Source organism: Aplysia californica, unplaced genomic scaffold (assembly GCF_000002075.1).
Source record: "Aplysia californica isolate F4 #8 unplaced genomic scaffold, AplCal3.0 scaffold00128, whole genome shotgun sequence".
NCBI lineage: Eukaryota > Metazoa > Mollusca > Gastropoda > Aplysiida > Aplysiidae > Aplysia > Aplysia californica.
The window spans coordinates 542,524-559,790 of record NW_004797398.1 but is presented as its reverse complement, the minus strand read 5'-3'; the positions used below and the strand labels follow the sequence as shown (position 1 = coordinate 559,790).

Genomic DNA, 17,267 nt, shown 5'->3' with positions numbered 1-17,267 from the left:
TGAGGGGGGTGGAGGCAGAAAGTGGAAATGAAAGCAGACAACAGAACATTGCTAGAGAGCAGGAAAGGAAGTGAAAGGAGACAATTTTAGAGAAGAATATTTTTCGGTCGTTACCCGGATTCGAACCCGGGACCTTTTGAATGAGAGGCCAACACCTTAACCTCTAGGCCACGAGAGCCCCCTCAAATGGTCGGAGTAGGCCACCTTCAAAATGATTTTCTTTGCGTCGACGGTGACGTAGTTAAAGATTTTCCAAATCCAATACACATACGGATATTGAAACTGATAGTATAGTATTTATATACCCCTCCCCCCCCCAACCCTTTTGCGATCGTACGGCTTTTTGGGAAGGAACAACTGTCCAGTGTGCCAATGTGTACCGACGGGGTGCCCACTACGGATGGGATCGGTTGATCGGGCCGATCGCCCGACTCAATCGCCTAAAAAACAGACGTGTTTGTTTTCAGTTTCAGGCGATTGAGTCGGGCGATCGGTCCCATCCAGCTGTAGTGGGCACCCCTGGCCCCTTATCTATGGTCTTTTTGACGAATGCCGTTAGTTATTTTGGCTGTTGTTCTTCGTGCGGTTACATTTGTTGTCATTATAGTGGTGTCACATGATACACTTACAGTGAACGTTGTGAAGAATCATTAAGTCTGTTACGGTGTTGGATTGGAAGGGGAAAACTGCTCCTTTGCCTAAGCTTGTACAAACCAGATCAAGTATGAATGACAAAATAGTAACAGATAGCAACATTGACAAAATCTTTACGGTGTCTCAAGTGACTGATGACCACGAACACGCACACCCAAACCCAATAAAATTGTTAAGTTTTCAGTCAACTTGGCATTTGTTAGTTGATTATATAGATAATCAATAATCTCACGAAAGAAAAACATCTGTGTGCTTGCTCAAATTTTCTTTTGGAAGGAAACTTTTGTGTCATCTGTCACCCGAGACACCGTCTAGATAGGCAAGCATTTGTTTGTTTTCTCGAGAAAGTTAGACTAAAACTATCCCCAAAACTTGTCAGTTCTGGCGGAGCACACATTTCTCTTGTAAATAGAAGCAATGTTTGCACTGAATAAGCCATTTAAAAAAAGGAACATTTTGTCGCCTTTTGACCTGGGCTCATTTATGTATAAAATAATGTATAGGGCCTATATATATACGCACTTGCAACACAACAAGGTCATAATATATAAGTGCCGAAGATTACCGCTGTTACAAGAGAGAGAGAGAGAGAGAGAGAGAGAGAGAGAGAGAGAGAGAGAGAGAGAGAGAGAGAGAGAGAGAGAGAGAGAGAGAGAGAGAGAGAGAGAGAGAGAGAGAGAGCAATTACCAGATCTAGGTAACTGCGCCCGTCTTTTGCTTTTCAAAATATTATGTGTTGTGCGTTCGGTCTGTCTTTTCGATAAAAGGAAGTGCCTATTCGCAAAGCCGCCTTGCGATTAGAGCCAGTGCTAAATAAAAAGCCGCGATGCGATTAGCGCCAGTGCTAAATAAAACGCCGTGTCGCCGTGTGTAAAATATTAAACTTAATCTGCACTTCGTTTTATCGGAAGTTCTGATGGCCGAAGCGCGTCTGCGCTTACTTGAAGTCAAACCATTATTTTTTTTAGCGTGGGCTCGATCCCGGTCCTGGAGGGCTTTTTTTTCTTTGTTGTTGTTGTTGTTGTTGTTGTCCTCTTCTCGACTATCCGACAAATTGTTCCCATAATTATATCTTGTTGCTTTGTAGTTTTTTTTATGTAGTGATGAAGCATGCACATTCTGGTTTTGTCCCCAAGAAGAGCTCTGTACAAAGTAGGCCTTAGTATAATATAGCCTATACTTTTCCTTTTACCAATTTAGGCATTTTAGGCCTGGTTAACGTTCAGTAGTGGCTTTCCTTGGTCTGTGAGTCTAATTTAAAAAAAAAAAAATTTAGGCTCAGGAGAAAGAAAAACAAACAAACCATTCCACGACCGGGATTCGATGCCACGCTTGGAAGCACTGAACATTAGAGAGAACGTAGACAGTAGACAGCTTGTATACGTTCTCTAGGCCTAACTTAACAGTTCGAGTTGCACCGTCTTGTTATTGTTATCCAAGCGCATTTCGACTTAAACTTGCTCAAACTCTAACTCAAAATGATTATGAGAGATGAACAAGACGTCTACTTTTGTGTAAACAATATCTGAAACAATTGTTAGATCTAATCTAGATCTAGATCTAGATCTAGATTTCTATAGATTTAGATATATATTCTAGACCTACCCAATATTGATCGGAATAAGACAACGTCATAAAAAAAAGGAGTCAAACCCTAGGAGGTTTATAAAAAAAACTGAGAAAGCTTCCACAATTCAGGCAGAACTACAGTATTGTCATGTAGAAACGATGGCTACTAGATCTACATCTAGAATAATCTAGATCTAATTCTAGTACTGGCGTTTCAAAAAGCGCGGGAACTATTCAGAACGCGGCGTTGCAAATAGCACGGGAGCTATTCAGAACGCGGCGTTGCAAATAGCGCTTGCCTTTCGATGAAGTACTAGAAAGACTGCACTGTTCCTTCGGACTATCTCTACCTCAGATATTTTATTGTGTCAGGTCTGGCACATTGTTCCACGTTTCACTAATAAAACGACCTCAGAATATTTTTCTTTAAAACACAAAACCAATGACGCTGAACGAGGCTGATATCACTGATAAGAAAAACTGCAGACGGGTTTTGAAAAAAAAAAGTGGCAGACCAACTGCCAACTGCCAACTTTGGTCTTTGACCCTTAGCCCTTAACCCCCCGGTCTATTTGAACTTTTGAACTTCAAACCGGAAACCTAACCCCGGATGTACTTCCTACAACGCGTACTCTCGCTGTTCTCGTTGTTACCCACAAAGCGTACGAAGGAAGGAATTCTTCAAAATACAGTAGTGTAGAATCTGAACTTTGTCAGGTTTAGGATTGTAGTGTGGGTTCGGCAGAGCAGTGGATAATTTCCATTGCAATAAAGCACCACAAAATGCAGCCTGGAGTCCAGAGTCTCGAAATTGTCAGAGTGTCTAAAAGTTTGTCAGATCTGAATGATCCTTCAACGAGCAGTAGACACGAGAAAAGTTTGGGACTGTTGACCACCAAATTTGTTACATTGCTGCAGGAAGCAAAGGATGGAGTTCTGGATTTGAAAGTTGTGAGTATGCCAGCACATTTTGTAAAGTTACCTCATTTATTTTTATGAAATAATAACAATAATTGTTAATTGTAGTTATTCTAGCTCTAGAATTTAGGTTTATTTTTAAACCAGTGTTTAGGAAAACTTTTGTGGAAATTGAGAACTGGGAAGTTTTACGACTGCGCTGGCACCAGTTCCCAGCCAAATGCTGAGGTCTTCTCCCAGTTCCAGTGCCAATGAGTTTCAAAGTTGAGTGAGGAGACCCCCTTTTTGTTTTCTAAAATTACCGTAGGAACCTGCAGAACACAACCATCAAAGTGTAGTTTCAAACTTTTAGATCTAGATCTCTAGAATGTAGAGAATCTAGATCTAAAGCCGAAATAAGTAAAGGCCACCTCTATTCTCACCCGAAGTGAGAATAGATAGTTAAGATAGTGCAGGCGAGTCTTGTGGCTATTCTCACCCGCTGCGCGTTCACCAAATTTTGTGTTCACCCCAAACCACAGAATTCTACACTGTGATTGTGATAACAGAAAAATTGTAGAATTCTGTGCCGTGAACAAACGTTCCATTACAACTGTAGCCTACTAAAAGCGTACAATTTTGTCTGTGGGCAGTGGAGAGAGAGAGAGAAAGAGAGAGGAGTAGCGCGAGAATTTCCGGGCAAAACAAAATGGCGACCCGCGTAGTTCGGCTCGATTCGAAAAGTTAAATAGCCGTAGCATCTTTGTAGACAACCAAATTAATTTACTTTTGTGTTTTAACATCATTTTTTAACTTTGTTTTGGTCAATTTGATCGTCCACACCGATAGACAGTATTCAGAAAGAGACAGAGAGAGAGAGAAGAGGGGAGGAGTTGATCTTGCGAGAACTTCCGGGCGGGTGAGAATAGCCACTTTCATAAGTAAAATAGACTATTTTTTGCCTATGTTTGTGCTCTCATTCCATATGGAGTGGAGTATAGATCTAGTATGGAGGCGGAGAACGGAATGAGAAAGTAAATGGTGTCATTAATCAGATTATTATTTGGACTCCCCCTTCTTTCTGGCCTGGCTTCCGCTTTTAGACCCCCGCTGTCAGGGTTTCGGTTAGCTCGTATTAGTCCGGTCCTCCTACTACTCCTAGCTCAGCGCATGCGCGCCATGAGCATCATCCCCGTCCGTGTAATGACTGTGCAGTGTGTGTGTCAGTCTGCTTGAGTTTGTTGTGTGCATTTGTGGCCTACTTGTAGAACAACCTGCGTTGGTTCGTAACCGAGGCGTACGTCTCATTCAAAACATGGCAAGTTGGTAGCTCCTGATGTTCCTCCAATGAAATTATGGTAAATTTTTACTTTCACTCCCGCACATAGATGCTCTGCTTCAGTGGTCAAACTACAGTATTGTTTGCTGCAGATCACAAAAGCCATCAAAACTGTCGCAAAACAATTATAAAATTATTTTCCAGAAAATTTCAAACTAAACTATAAGTAAAATATCAAATTATTGGTTAAAATAGTCCGAGGCATGCTCCCCCCTGAAACTCCCCCGTTCTAGATCTAGTGTAATATAGCTCGATTAAGAAAAATCAAATATATTTAGATACACAGTGATTATTCTCACCTGGGGTGAAGATAAACTGGATATTTTTCTCACCTGGGATGAGAATAAAATTGATACTATTTTCACCCCGGGTGAGAATAACGACAGCCTACTATTCTCACCCAGTTTTTTTGTTCAGGCATCATAGGTACCCTGTCACTGAGCGCTCCAGGCGACAAAACTCGCCTCCCTCTCTCACTCCGCTGAGCGCGCGGCGATTAAAATCGCCAACAGGCGGACCACTCTCGGGCGTGGGAGGCGACTATTGTCGATTTGGGGGAAAACCTTATCTTTTGACCAAATAACGTCACCTTTTGTTCCTACATTAATTAATTTATTGGTTCTGTAATGGAAAATTTTACTCTTGAATAGTTTAACCAATCAAAATTAAGAAAAAAAATGTGCCTGGTCAAGGCATTGCGTTCCTTAAAAATAATCGCGGGTTCTGCTATGGATAACAATTAAACATGTTTTTTGTGTTGTAAACAAATGCCAATTCTAACATTACAATGACAAACTATTACTATCTAACATTATTTCATTAAACAACTTTCAGTTTTTAAAAGGCTATTATTTTTAAAAACATACTACTCTGGCAAGTGAATTCCTTTCTGAATTTAGAATATATTTACACTTGTCTAAGGTTTTGGTGAAGATATTTTTGCATACACTCTCAACTCAAGATTTAAAAAAATGAAACTATAACAATCCCCGCGGGAGCCTAGAAAAATCTACCAGCGCTCTGGGGCAGGTCACAAACGGTCACTCTCTTACAATTCACAAATTATTTTCTATCATCCGTTCTCAACACCCATGTAGACCTAAAAAATCCATTGCATTCTCAGACCGGGTAAGAATAATATTCATTTTATTATATTATTATTATATATAATATATAATATTATTTTCACCCCGGGTGAGAATGAAATGGATATTATTCTCACCCCGGGTGAGAATAAAATTATATTTTTATTTTCACCCCGGGTGAGAATAATGACAGCCATTTAGATAACTATTAACTCTTTTACCATGCAATTTAGAATCACGTTTCCGCGTAATTCTCTCGTGTTTGTGGAAATGCGACCTGACATATTACGTTTTTAAAACCGCTTGTTTTGTGTCAAACTGGTCAATACAGCATTACCCAGATGTAGAATTTATTTTTGACTGTCGTGTCAAACTAAAGGCTTGTTAGCTCGTACTTTTTTATAATCGACCCGTACCATAGTACAATATAATAACTTCGCATCGGACGGTGAAAACCGTCCGGCCATGGTTATGGACCTTGACTACCGGACGCTGCCACTGCCACTGCCCAGACATGGTTATAGAGTTGATTTGCGATGGAAATGAAGTTGATCATGTTGATATTTATAAGACTTGCATCTCGGCTCAGACGCAGAACAGGAGTTAAGTCCATGTTGCTATGTGGGTACTTTTTTATTGTTTGTCTGCTGAACTCAAATTTGATTCAATAATGATTGGCAAATCATAGCCTGCAAACTAGATTATATCTAGATCTAGTACTACGTTTACGGTGTCGTGAATGTAGACTAGTCACTGCTTTTTTGAAAAACACTAAAACCAACTCGCCAATAAGTTTTATGCCTCTTTACCCAGGGTGAGAATAAACAAATGAAGCCCATATTAATTCCTGTTCCTGGGGGTCTGAACATTGACAAATTGTGAAAGATTTAGATCGAGATCTCTAGATCTAGCCTAGATTAGATCTAGTTTAGCGTTTAATGAAGCATTATAATCAATGAATTGACTTACTCACTGTCCGAACAGAGACCTAAAATAATACTCACTGTAGTCTCCGCCTAAGATTCCAGTGCTCGGGAGCAAGGAAAATGTGGGATTTAAGGCGAACCGGGATCTTAGCCAATGGCCAGGGGGAAGAATCCACAGTAACAAAATGGACTTACATGACTCCTGGGCTCTAAAAGTTCTTTTCAGAAGTCAGTTTTTCTTTTTTTTTTTGTTTGAGGGCGGGAGGTGGGGCTTTAAAAAAATGGGACCAAGTTGGCTTCCAAAAATTTATTGCTTTCCATTTCTAATGGACTTCCCCGCCCATGTCATGATGCATCATAAATCGTTGTGGTGTGACCAAACCAACCAAATAAAAAAAATAAAAAAATGAAAGACAAGTTCATTGCCAACAGATTACCACTTTACACAAAGGCGATTGGACAGTCCACGAGTATGGGCACCAGTCTGTCTCGGAAGTTAGAGCGCAAAACTGAAAGAGGAGAGTGATGGGCGAGAAAACATAAGCATCCAGGAGTTCACAGTTTGATAGAATGCTGTCTGGCGCTTGTTTGTAGGCCCTCCCCACCTAGTGTGTGGTGTAAGATCAGGCGGACGGCTCAGGTGATCAGGGAAAGCAAGGCATCAGCGAGTTCACACCTTGGTGCGATCACGTCCGGGGCAAACATTGTTACTGTAACCGCTTATCGAGGTTTACAACAGACGTGTCTTGCTTTCGATGAAAAAAAAAAATCCATTTATCTTGAATACAAGTTGAGATATTTACGATTGAAGAAGTTGGACCCCCCGGGGCGGTGCCACTGACTGAAGTGTCTTTTGGCCATTCCCAAAGGGGGACATTTCTCGTTCTAATGCACAGTTGAATTGTTAATGGGCTGACCCAACAATGTCATGCTCAGTCATAACTGTGCCTGAACTACAACAGGGAACTGCTACTTTTTCTTTCCTAATCCTTACTATCGTCATTTCCTCTACTTCTTTTGTATGTTTCTCACACTCTTGTTCCCCGCTGTTTCTGGGGTGCCTTGATAGTCGAAGCAAACTTTGGGCTGTTGTAGGTAGAGAGGTGAGCAGAGTAAGTCTGTTTCCCTGTAGGAACTTCTCTGTTGACATCCACCCCTTGGCGCTCATATAGTCTTATGCAATCGCTAGCACCGTAAAACCTCAACTAAGACCAAAAAAACAAAGAAGGTGGGGGTCATCTGGTCTCTGAGGTAACATTAGCGAGAAAATGGCCGCAAAAGTTTAGTCATTTCCTTAGCTTCTGTGAAAACAGAAAATTTACATTTTGTATATATATATGCCTTTAATTGATGTTTTTCAGTACAATCCACACGGAAATGTATTCTTTAATGGACATGGGAGGTGTTTAGCCTAAAAACAAGAATTCGATAAAAGTTCCCAAACTTGCGTAAAAAATGCCAGTTTCTTCTCTTTCATTATTTTGACAAAGCGCTTGATTTCACCACGCTCCCTCACATATAATTTTTTCACGATTCCCGGATTTCATGTCAGTCACATTCTTTGCCTTCAAGTTGTCCATGTTCATGATCTCTATGTCGGATGTGCCATTCGTACTCGTTGTCATTGCCACATAGTAAATAGTACGTATGGCATAGTCTCATTGAGATATGATACAAAGCTGTCATTCAAGTCAACGGCTTCAGATTCACTGAAAACAAAGTATTTCTTCTCTCATTTGTGACATTTTTACAAAGAAATATAATTTTTAAGTAACCCACAGTGTATGCATCCAGTGCAGAACACATGTCAAACTTTTGAGAACAGTGGACCCTTTTCTTCGTACAGAAAACTGGATATTCATAATGAAAATTGTTCTTATCAGTGACATATTAATATTTGTAACTTGAAATACTCCAAAGCGCACAGTAAGAGAATGAGCGAATGAGTGGGCAAAGTGTTGCAAAATTGTTAAAATGATTGTCTTAAACAATACACTGAAATTGTCTTACTTTGAATATTTTGTTTTCAGAACTTCATGTGTACTGACACAAACATGTAAAGTAGGACTCTGTTGACATCCCAGCTATTGAGTAACTAAGACAGTGAATGTTCAAACAAAAGAAAGGGACCTAAAAACACAAATCTGAAGGGGAGTAGAGGAAAATGAGCTGTGAGTGACACATGTAGGGGGCACTGACTTGAAATATTTTTTATAGAGTTGGTGGTTGGCGGGTGCTCTGGTGTGATGTGCCCCTTCTTTCTTATCAAACATATCATCCTTTTCTTATCTCTCCTTCTTTTTTGTGTTTGTTACTCTTTTGTAAGACCCTGAATTTTCGGCACTTATATGGCCTTATTTATTGTGTTGTAGGTGCCGTAAAACTCAACAAAAAAAAAGCCAAAGAACTTATTAAAGGAATGTATCATGTAACTGACAATGAAAACTACCAGTGCAATGAACCTCACGTGATTAGTGGCAGCCCTCTCTGACCTCACTTTGTGATGTAGGGAAGGGAAACAGAAAGTGGGTCAGGGAAGTCCTCTCAGAGATAAAAAAGGGGTCAGGAGTTGAGGTTGGTTTGCTAATCTTGAGGAATGTGGTCTTGAGTCTGAGGCCAGAAGTTTGCAATGATAATGTTTGTGGTGCAGGGGGGATTTTCAACTCATTAATTCCTGAACAAGACAGGTTTTTCTGTGTGCATCAGGAATTTTTTGTGGCTTTTTTTGGGTGAAAAAAAAGTGTTTATCACCCCCATAAATTTCTCTTTATTTTTATGAAAGCAAAGAAAGTGTGCCTGGCGTAATATTATTTTGGTGATATTATACTCATGTTTGAAAAGAAAACTTGTCAGACTGAGCAGAAATTATAGAATTGATTCAATTAAAAAATTTTTCAGGCTGCTGATCAACTTGCTGTCAGACAGAAGCGGAGAATCTATGACATCACAAATGTGCTTGAAGGAATTGGTCTGATTGAAAAGAAGTCCAAGAACAGCATTCAGTGGAAGTATGTACTCATCATGACTGTTTTCATATTTGTTTTACATCTTCCCCCTCACTCACTCTGTTCTCTTCTCATCCCTTTTTATTTACTTTTCTGGTGATTATGATTGTCTCAGTCAGATTTGGTCCGTTACATATTGTTTGGATCAAAAGGCATGTTGTGTTAATCCACTCATTGTGGGCTGCCAGTCTTGATTTCACAGACTACTGCCAGGGACCAAGCCTTTTAGGGTGTTTTGAGTCGCAAAGGTTACATTTTGACATGTGTCCTTTCCGTCGCAAAAACTGTACTAATTTTCCTTTGCAACTCGTAAATAAACGGAAAGGAAATAGTTATAGAGTATTTTTTACAATAAACGTTGCTTGGAATTGCTATATACGAGGCCGTGTTCATATCAGTCACTCAAGATCGCAATCGCTGAGAAAAATGACTTTTATAGAAATATGGCTGCCATGTGGACAGGGTCTGAGTGATGGTTTAGATCTAAAATCTTACGTTTTTTCTTTCCATTTCATTTCCATTAATATTTTCTTCACATTGGCTGAATGTACACTCAGTTTGTGGATGGGTTGGCGGGAAAGGAAAAGGTTTGTAGCACGTGTCGGCTAGGAACTAATTTTGAGGGATGGCTATGAACTGGTCGACAATATAGGAAAAACACAGGGACGTCGTGGATCAGAGATATGGTTAATACAAGTGACTGCTGCGGGGAGGGGACCACATATTAGACAGGTTTGATTGTGGTTTTGACTGGGGTAGGTTTGGAACATTTTTTCTGACCCATGATAATGCCCCTTCAAGTTAAAAAAAAACCCACTTTCATCAAGCTGTATTTGTTTTTACAAAACAGTTAGAAAACAGATCAAATGTAGTCGGAAGTGCATGATAAGAAAATTTATTTGGTTTGATCCCAAAGTGGCTTATGGTCCAACTCCTCTAGAATACTCATTTTGTGGTGTGTTTTTTACTTTCACTGAATTAGGCCTTTTTGTATTGCATTGTGATTTTTTGACAAAAGAGGAAAGATTTGTTAAAAAAATTAAATCTAAATCATCAGAGGCTCTGGTCCAGGCAGCAACTCACGAGATATATCAGAACGACTGACGTCGTTGAAGGATGACCTCGCTGAACTTCGACATCAGGAGCAGGAGTTGGATAAGCACAAACAGTGGGTGCAGCAGAGCATAAAGAATGTCACAGACGAAGTCACGAATACAAGGTAACTTTAGCATGAATCCTTTTTCTTTTTAGAGACAATGTGGGTGAAAATAGGTTGGAAAATGCAGGTGTTGTAAAAATCTTATTTGGTGCATCTATGCCTAAATATGAAAATCTTAGAGATGGCTACAGAGGGAACATTTAAAGGCATGGTAGCTTTTTCCCTAGCACACTGTTCAATAATGATATAAAAACATTTCTGTATGTTACTGATGCATGGGGATTCCTTGAGCTCTTTAAAGGTGTTTCTTCAAGCATGTTTAGATTGATGGTTTCATTTACTGAATTTGCAAAATGAAAAATATTTGTTTTAAAATGTTTTTTTCCTTGTCCCTGAAAAGGAAGGTTTATATATTGTATGTTTTACACATGCTGTGAACTTCTGTGAAATGTATAATTTGGATGTAGCATTTGAAGGAAATTTTTAATGAATACGATAAAGTCTTGTGAAATTTACAAAGTAAATTATTAGAAATTATGATTTATTTTTTGTGCTGTTTAAAAAAAAATCAATTTTTTTTAAAGATGATAAAAGCTTTTGCAATTGCTAAAGTAATACTGATATTAAGGATAAATGTGGCAAGGCTATGAAGTAAAGGGAAAATGTTTTTCCCAGCGTTTGAGGACCGCTATAAATTGTTTTACAATGTTCACAGTGGATAGTCAGACAATAGTGAAAAATTAATGTCTTTGTGATTGATATTTGTGTTGTTGTTGCGGGTACGTTTTTATTTACACAAAACCAAAAGTGGTAATGTATTGAGAATTACTTTTTTTGTCTTTTACTTAGGTTGGCTTTTGTCACACATGAAGACATTTGCCATTGTTTCAAGGGCGACACATTGTTAGCGGTTCAAGCCCCATCTGGGACGCAGCTTGAAGTTCCCATTCCAGAACTGGTGGTAAGTTATGCTGTTGGCTTGTTTGTTTAATTTGAGACTGCTGTGCTTTAGAGCCAAATGGAACTGTGAAGAACAAAGTGGAAAGGAAACGATGAAGAAAAATACTTGTGGAATTATACCCAAGACGAAATAAGACAAGACGGGACAACAGCCTCGTTTTCGTTCCAACTGGCTCCCCTTGGTAACCAGCTAGCGGCGCGTCTAAAGCGTAAACAAACGACAGGAAGAAAAGAGCACACTGTTCAACTCGCTGAAATAGCTGCCTACTTTGAATTTCATAATGGCAGTTTTGCCTCGGTTTTTTTCCATATAAACTGTTTGGTATTTATTTTGACTGGTTTTTGTTCACATTTTAAATATAGTGTGTTGAGAAATTTAAGGGGGGGGGGGGGGGCTACACCTGGAGGCTATCTCGCTTATTACTGGACCGAATTTTACCAAATTTCACACATATAACAAGCATAGTAAGGAGTCTTAAAATCCGCAGTCAAATTTGAGAAAAAAATTTCGTTTCCATGGATACGCCGCCATATTGGATTTTATTGACATGTCTTACGTAATGAACACCGCACTTATCGCTCGTGGAAATTGATTGTTCTTTTGCATGCGTGTTTTCAAACATTAGATCTAAAAATTTGTCTGTTGTTTTTTTTCCTAAACGAATTAGAAAATTTTTAATGAATTTTTTCCTGAGGTAGCATTCAAGTTTGCGAAAAATCCGTGAAAATCCACACTCCAGACACCACCAACAAAAATCTATTCCATATATCTAAAATTCAACAGACGAATTTTTAGCATTACCTCTTCTCTTGATTCTGTGAAAATTTCATGAAGGTTGGATGAAAAATGGTGGAGTTATTAAAAAAAGGATAGAGGAAAGTCGCGTTTTGAAAAAACGGCCGATAAAGAAAAATAAAATACTGACTTTATGAGGAAATGGCAGTTACAAACATGCCCGGTATGGGACAAAATACGGTTTTTGGGGGTTCTTATGCGATGAAATAGTTGTAGGAGAGGCTGAGGAACCTAAAAATGCCTACAACTCAAATTCCATGATTTTGAGCCGAATTTTGACTTTGGGGGTGTAGCCCCCCCCCCTTAAGGTTTTTATGAACAGAAAGCGGTAATGGGTTGAACATGTTCAGTGACATGATGATGTAGATCTAGGAGTTTACGAAACGTAGAAGTAGATTAGACCTCACAGTTTAAAAACGACAGAACAGCCAGTGGTGCTCTGCAATGAACTGTTGTCTAACAATATACAATAGACTGGATATTTTTTAAACTAAAGATACGGCCACTGCTAGAGTCCAGCAGCCTAACTGTTGACTAGATCTATATCTAGATCTAGATTAACTACACAGCGAGCTGTTCCCCAATGTCAGAATCAATGATCATGAACTGAAGCTAGGAAACAATGGCACTCTTGTACAATAGCGGTCCCGTTTGCACTAAATCACTCAAGGCGTAAGTCCCACATGACAATAATGGCCGTCATGTAAACATTAAACGGGACCACAATTGTACAGGTGCACCGAAAAAGAAGCCATTGAAACAAGCACAGAAGCTTAACTGAGTAGATCTATCTACTGCTGATATGATAGTATGAATAAGTAGCATGATATAGATCTAGAGTGTCTCCGCCAATTCACAGACATACCGCTAGTCAAGAGTCGCCCTTCGGTCATTCGCCAATCATTAGGGGCCTAGATCTAGATCTACTTTCCGAACAGCACACTCTTGGCTGGGTGCACAACAAAATCTAGACTCTCTAGATCTAGATTCTAGATCTAGATAGGCTATGTTTATTCATTAAATACTCTCTCTCTCTGGGCTAAAATATATTAATTTTAGTAGGCCTTGGCTAGACATACCGCCCGAGATGATCGCAGTAGCCTTGCATTGTAACCAATGTAAACTATCGCCAATCCAGCGAGTTATACGCGCAGCAGCAAAAGTGGGAGGGGCCTGCACTTGTCACATGACGTAAAGAAGAGTTGTCCCGTCTTGTCTTATTGTGTCTTGGATTATACTATTGTGATAAATGGTAGACAAGCAGGTTTAACTCTTTATTTAGGGGGGGTTGACCCACTACACCGGGGCTCTTTTTTTTTTTGGTATGAAATTTAAAAAGGACAAAAACGTCACTAAATTAATATGTGTATCTATTTTGATAGTTCTTCATCTTAGGAATGAAATGAAAGGAAAAGAGACAAGGTGTTCAGCAATTACCGAAAAGCAATTTGATGTCAAAGTGGTCGCAAAGGAATGTACCTGAGTCGCTGCCAGCGGCTCCCAAGCACAGTAGTTTCGACTGCGGGCGGCTGGGAGTGGCTTGGCTGAGATAAAGAGTTAAATGTTGTTGGGTTTTTTTTCTCTCTTCGTTTTCCTCCCTTTTTTTTCCTGTCCCCCCCTTTAAATCCCTGATATGTTAGAGACACTGGTCATCATGGTTTTTTCCTGTCCTCTCTGATGTCAGAAGTTTTAGTTTCAGTAAGAGTTTTACAGCACTTGCAATACAAGTTGGTAATAAGAGGGCACATGAGACGGTTTTGTGTTGGCCAATTGTTAAGGTTACAATTACAGTTTAATTCAAGAAAGACTGGACAAACAGGCAAACGGTGAGACGGTGATGTAAATTACACCACAAACCCATCCTCAGCTTGTTTTTTGGCTAGTCTGCCCTGAACTTGCAGGTGGTTGGAGGGTGCCACTGTAGGTCGTACTTTTATGTTCGTCTGTTGTTCCTCTCTGTCTGTATGTCTTGCTTTCCTGTACTAAATGATCGATATTGTATTGACCTGCTTCTCTTAACTCAACCTATCAAAACTTTTACTGAACTTGTTTGTGTGATATATTTCTGTAATTATGTCCGTCTGGCAGGGCCCCACGTACAAAAGACACTATCAGATTCATCTCAAGAGTCAAGGTGGTCCCATCAACGTGCTGCTTGTGAACAAAGAAACCGATGAGTCGGAGCCAGTGGCGGTGCAAGTGCCGCCCCCCAAGACAGAACCGATGGGTGCCACGGCGGAGGGCGCCTCAGCTTCCATCGTGGAGCAAATGGCTCAAAACCAGAACTCCGATCCCAGCCGGCAGACAGACCGAGCTGGAGCAATGACCAGGGGAAAGGTGCATATACCGACTGTAGTTAGGTTTCATTGTAAAGGAATAATTACTGTCTTTTGTTGGGGGTTGTGGAAAAGTTCAGACACAGATGCGGGTGCTCTGGTGTGGTGTGCTTCTTCTTTCCTATCAAACATCTATCGTCCTTATCTCCCCTTCTTCTTTTTTTATGTTTGTTACTCTCTTGTAACATCTCTAATCTTCTGGCGCTCATATGACCTTATGCAGTTGCGAGTGCCGTAAAACCTCTACTAAAACTAAACAGATTTTACTTTATTTTGCTTGTAGCCTGAAGTGCATGCCATAACTTTCACAGAATACCCCCCCCCCCCCCTCACCGGTCTATATATCAGGCATAAGCGACAACCTGAGTGCGTGTGGAACGATTCAAGCTTTGCAAATTAGATATCAATCAAATGATTAGTCTTGCATGCAGGCAAAAAACAAATCTTCTGAGAAAAGGGCTGGTTAAAAAAATGTTGTTGGTCACTGTACTGCTATTTTTCTTTCGTAGCATGTACCTTCCATTGTAAGTGTAAGTAACTTTAAAAAAGGTAAATTAACTTGACTAAAGATTTGTTTGTACTCACAATTTGGCAGTGTTTCCCGTTCTACACGTTTATACTTTAAATGAAAGTATACGTCTGACTAAATTCTATAGAAGGTGTGTATGTGTGTTGGAGGGGGGGAGTGTTAACTGATTTGCATGTGTTGAGCGGTCTTTTATTTTTTCCTTAGTGTCATTTTGAGACTTACACTCTTTAGCTTTTGTTGTCCTGTAAATCATAACGTAAACCTGTGTGTGATGTTTTTCCTGTCTGGCTCAGCTTCAGCGTTCCCCTGTGAAGTCCCCCCTCAAACAGTCCCAGGCATCTTCCATCATTGAACCTCCAACACGAATGGCAACACGATCTTCCCCGAGGAAGAACACAACAGACACATTGCTCAGCCAACGTAAGTGAATACATTTTTATTTTTGTGCTACACGTCTTCCTTCCTCGAGACCGTGGCGCATGGATTTTCAGCTATTTAAAAAAAAGTTGAGTGGCATCCCTGCTAACACTTTCACAGTTCTCAGCATTTTGAAAAATTTACCACAATTGTTTGGATCTGATAGATTTGGTTACATAAGGTTCTTTAGATTGTGTGCCTAGAGCGCCCTTGTTGTCTCTGTCTGTAAGACAAGAGAATGTTTCGTCTTGGTTTTCTAGCTTTTGCTCAACAAGGCTTCTGTGGTATGGTAGGTGATGTATTTTCTTAACTTTGGGAGGCGTAGAACATCTTGAAGGGTGACCTACTCTTCTTTTTTATTTCCTTATGGTATGTTTTCTGGCTCCTTATGTCCTGCCTAAGGAGCAAATGTTCAGATTTTAAAATGACTTGTTGAGAGTCCATTGGAGCACTAGGCATACCGAGATATAATACTTAATGCAGACTCTGAGGCAAAGAAAATTGTGACGATATATTTTATTCTATTTTCGGATCCACTGCAAAAAAAATAAAGATTTTCACCTTCTGTGGCATAACACATGATTTAAGAGGATCGTTGAAAGGGCTTGTGGATTACCTCTCACATCACAGGCCTCAGAGAGAGCAATATTTGTTGTTTTTTTCTGAGCATCTCTGAGGGGGGAAAAAGTAAATGCTCGCAGTTTCATATTGTCAACAGTTCTTCAGATGTACTATAAGCCAGAAGTTTTGAATTTTATTATTTACAAAAATTGCACTTTATTAATCTGTGGTATCGGTTGCATCTTCTCAAGAATTTTTTTGCTTAAAATTCAAATTCTAAATGGTTTCCTCTACTTCCAGCTAGCACAAGCTCATCAGAACCAAGCACAAGTGACCCGGGCCCAAGTCTTGACATGTTCAGCTCGGACCTCCTCTTTGACCCTTCCAAGGGGGATATTGGTACGTTGTTTTTATTCATTCGCTCATGTAGGAGATGGAGACAAAGTGCCTCAAAATTTTTTTTATGGTATTAGAAGTAAGGACAGATTTGTTTGATTTGGACATTCTGGTTGACTATGTTACTCTCTGGTAACACATCTATTCTTCGGCACTTATATGACCTTATTGTGTTACAAGTGCCGAAAAACTCTTACAAAAACTAAAATACCATAACTTCATGCGGTAGGTCATGGGGCATGAAATTAAAAGAATTTGAAAATTATTTGCATTATTGCCTAGTTTATTTTGTTTGTTTTTCAAGTTGTCTTGAATGGAAATGACAATGACTGTTTTAAGGTTTTTATAACCCTAATATGCATTTTTAATGTAAAATATTGTGATTTCACTTGCTCTTAAAGAAATCAATGGAATATTATAACATACTAGCTAAGAAAGAAAAACAACTTTGACTGGTACAAAATAATGTGCTTTTTGTTTCTCCAGTGACATTAAGTGTATTTTGTTTATCAACTTGCTTGTTAAGAATTTTGTATGATTGTTTCAGATTTGACTGGTGAATTATTGGACATTGATCAGCTCATGTCAACCGATAGTAAGTCCAATTACAACAGGATTATCATTTTATTTTTTTAGTA

The 17,267-nt window shown here is 39.5% G+C and overlaps 1 protein-coding gene across 1 annotated transcript in view; it reads left to right on the top strand.

Annotated features, from left to right (window-relative positions):
* Positions 1-2,841: 2,841 nt before the first annotated feature.
* Positions 2,842-17,267, top strand: part of LOC101860492 (transcription factor E2F4) — a 16,828-nt gene continuing 2,402 nt past the window's right edge. The window contains exons 1-8 of the mRNA XM_005096390.3: positions 2,842-3,174; positions 9,369-9,478; positions 10,533-10,694; positions 11,484-11,595; positions 14,479-14,727; positions 15,549-15,675; positions 16,534-16,632; positions 17,177-17,224. Of these exons, the coding sequence (XP_005096447.1) occupies positions 3,007-3,174; positions 9,369-9,478; positions 10,533-10,694; positions 11,484-11,595; positions 14,479-14,727; positions 15,549-15,675; positions 16,534-16,632; positions 17,177-17,224 (1,075 nt within the window). The 5' untranslated portion in view covers positions 2,842-3,006. The remainder of the gene's footprint in view (positions 3,175-9,368; positions 9,479-10,532; positions 10,695-11,483; positions 11,596-14,478; positions 14,728-15,548; positions 15,676-16,533; positions 16,633-17,176; positions 17,225-17,267) is intronic.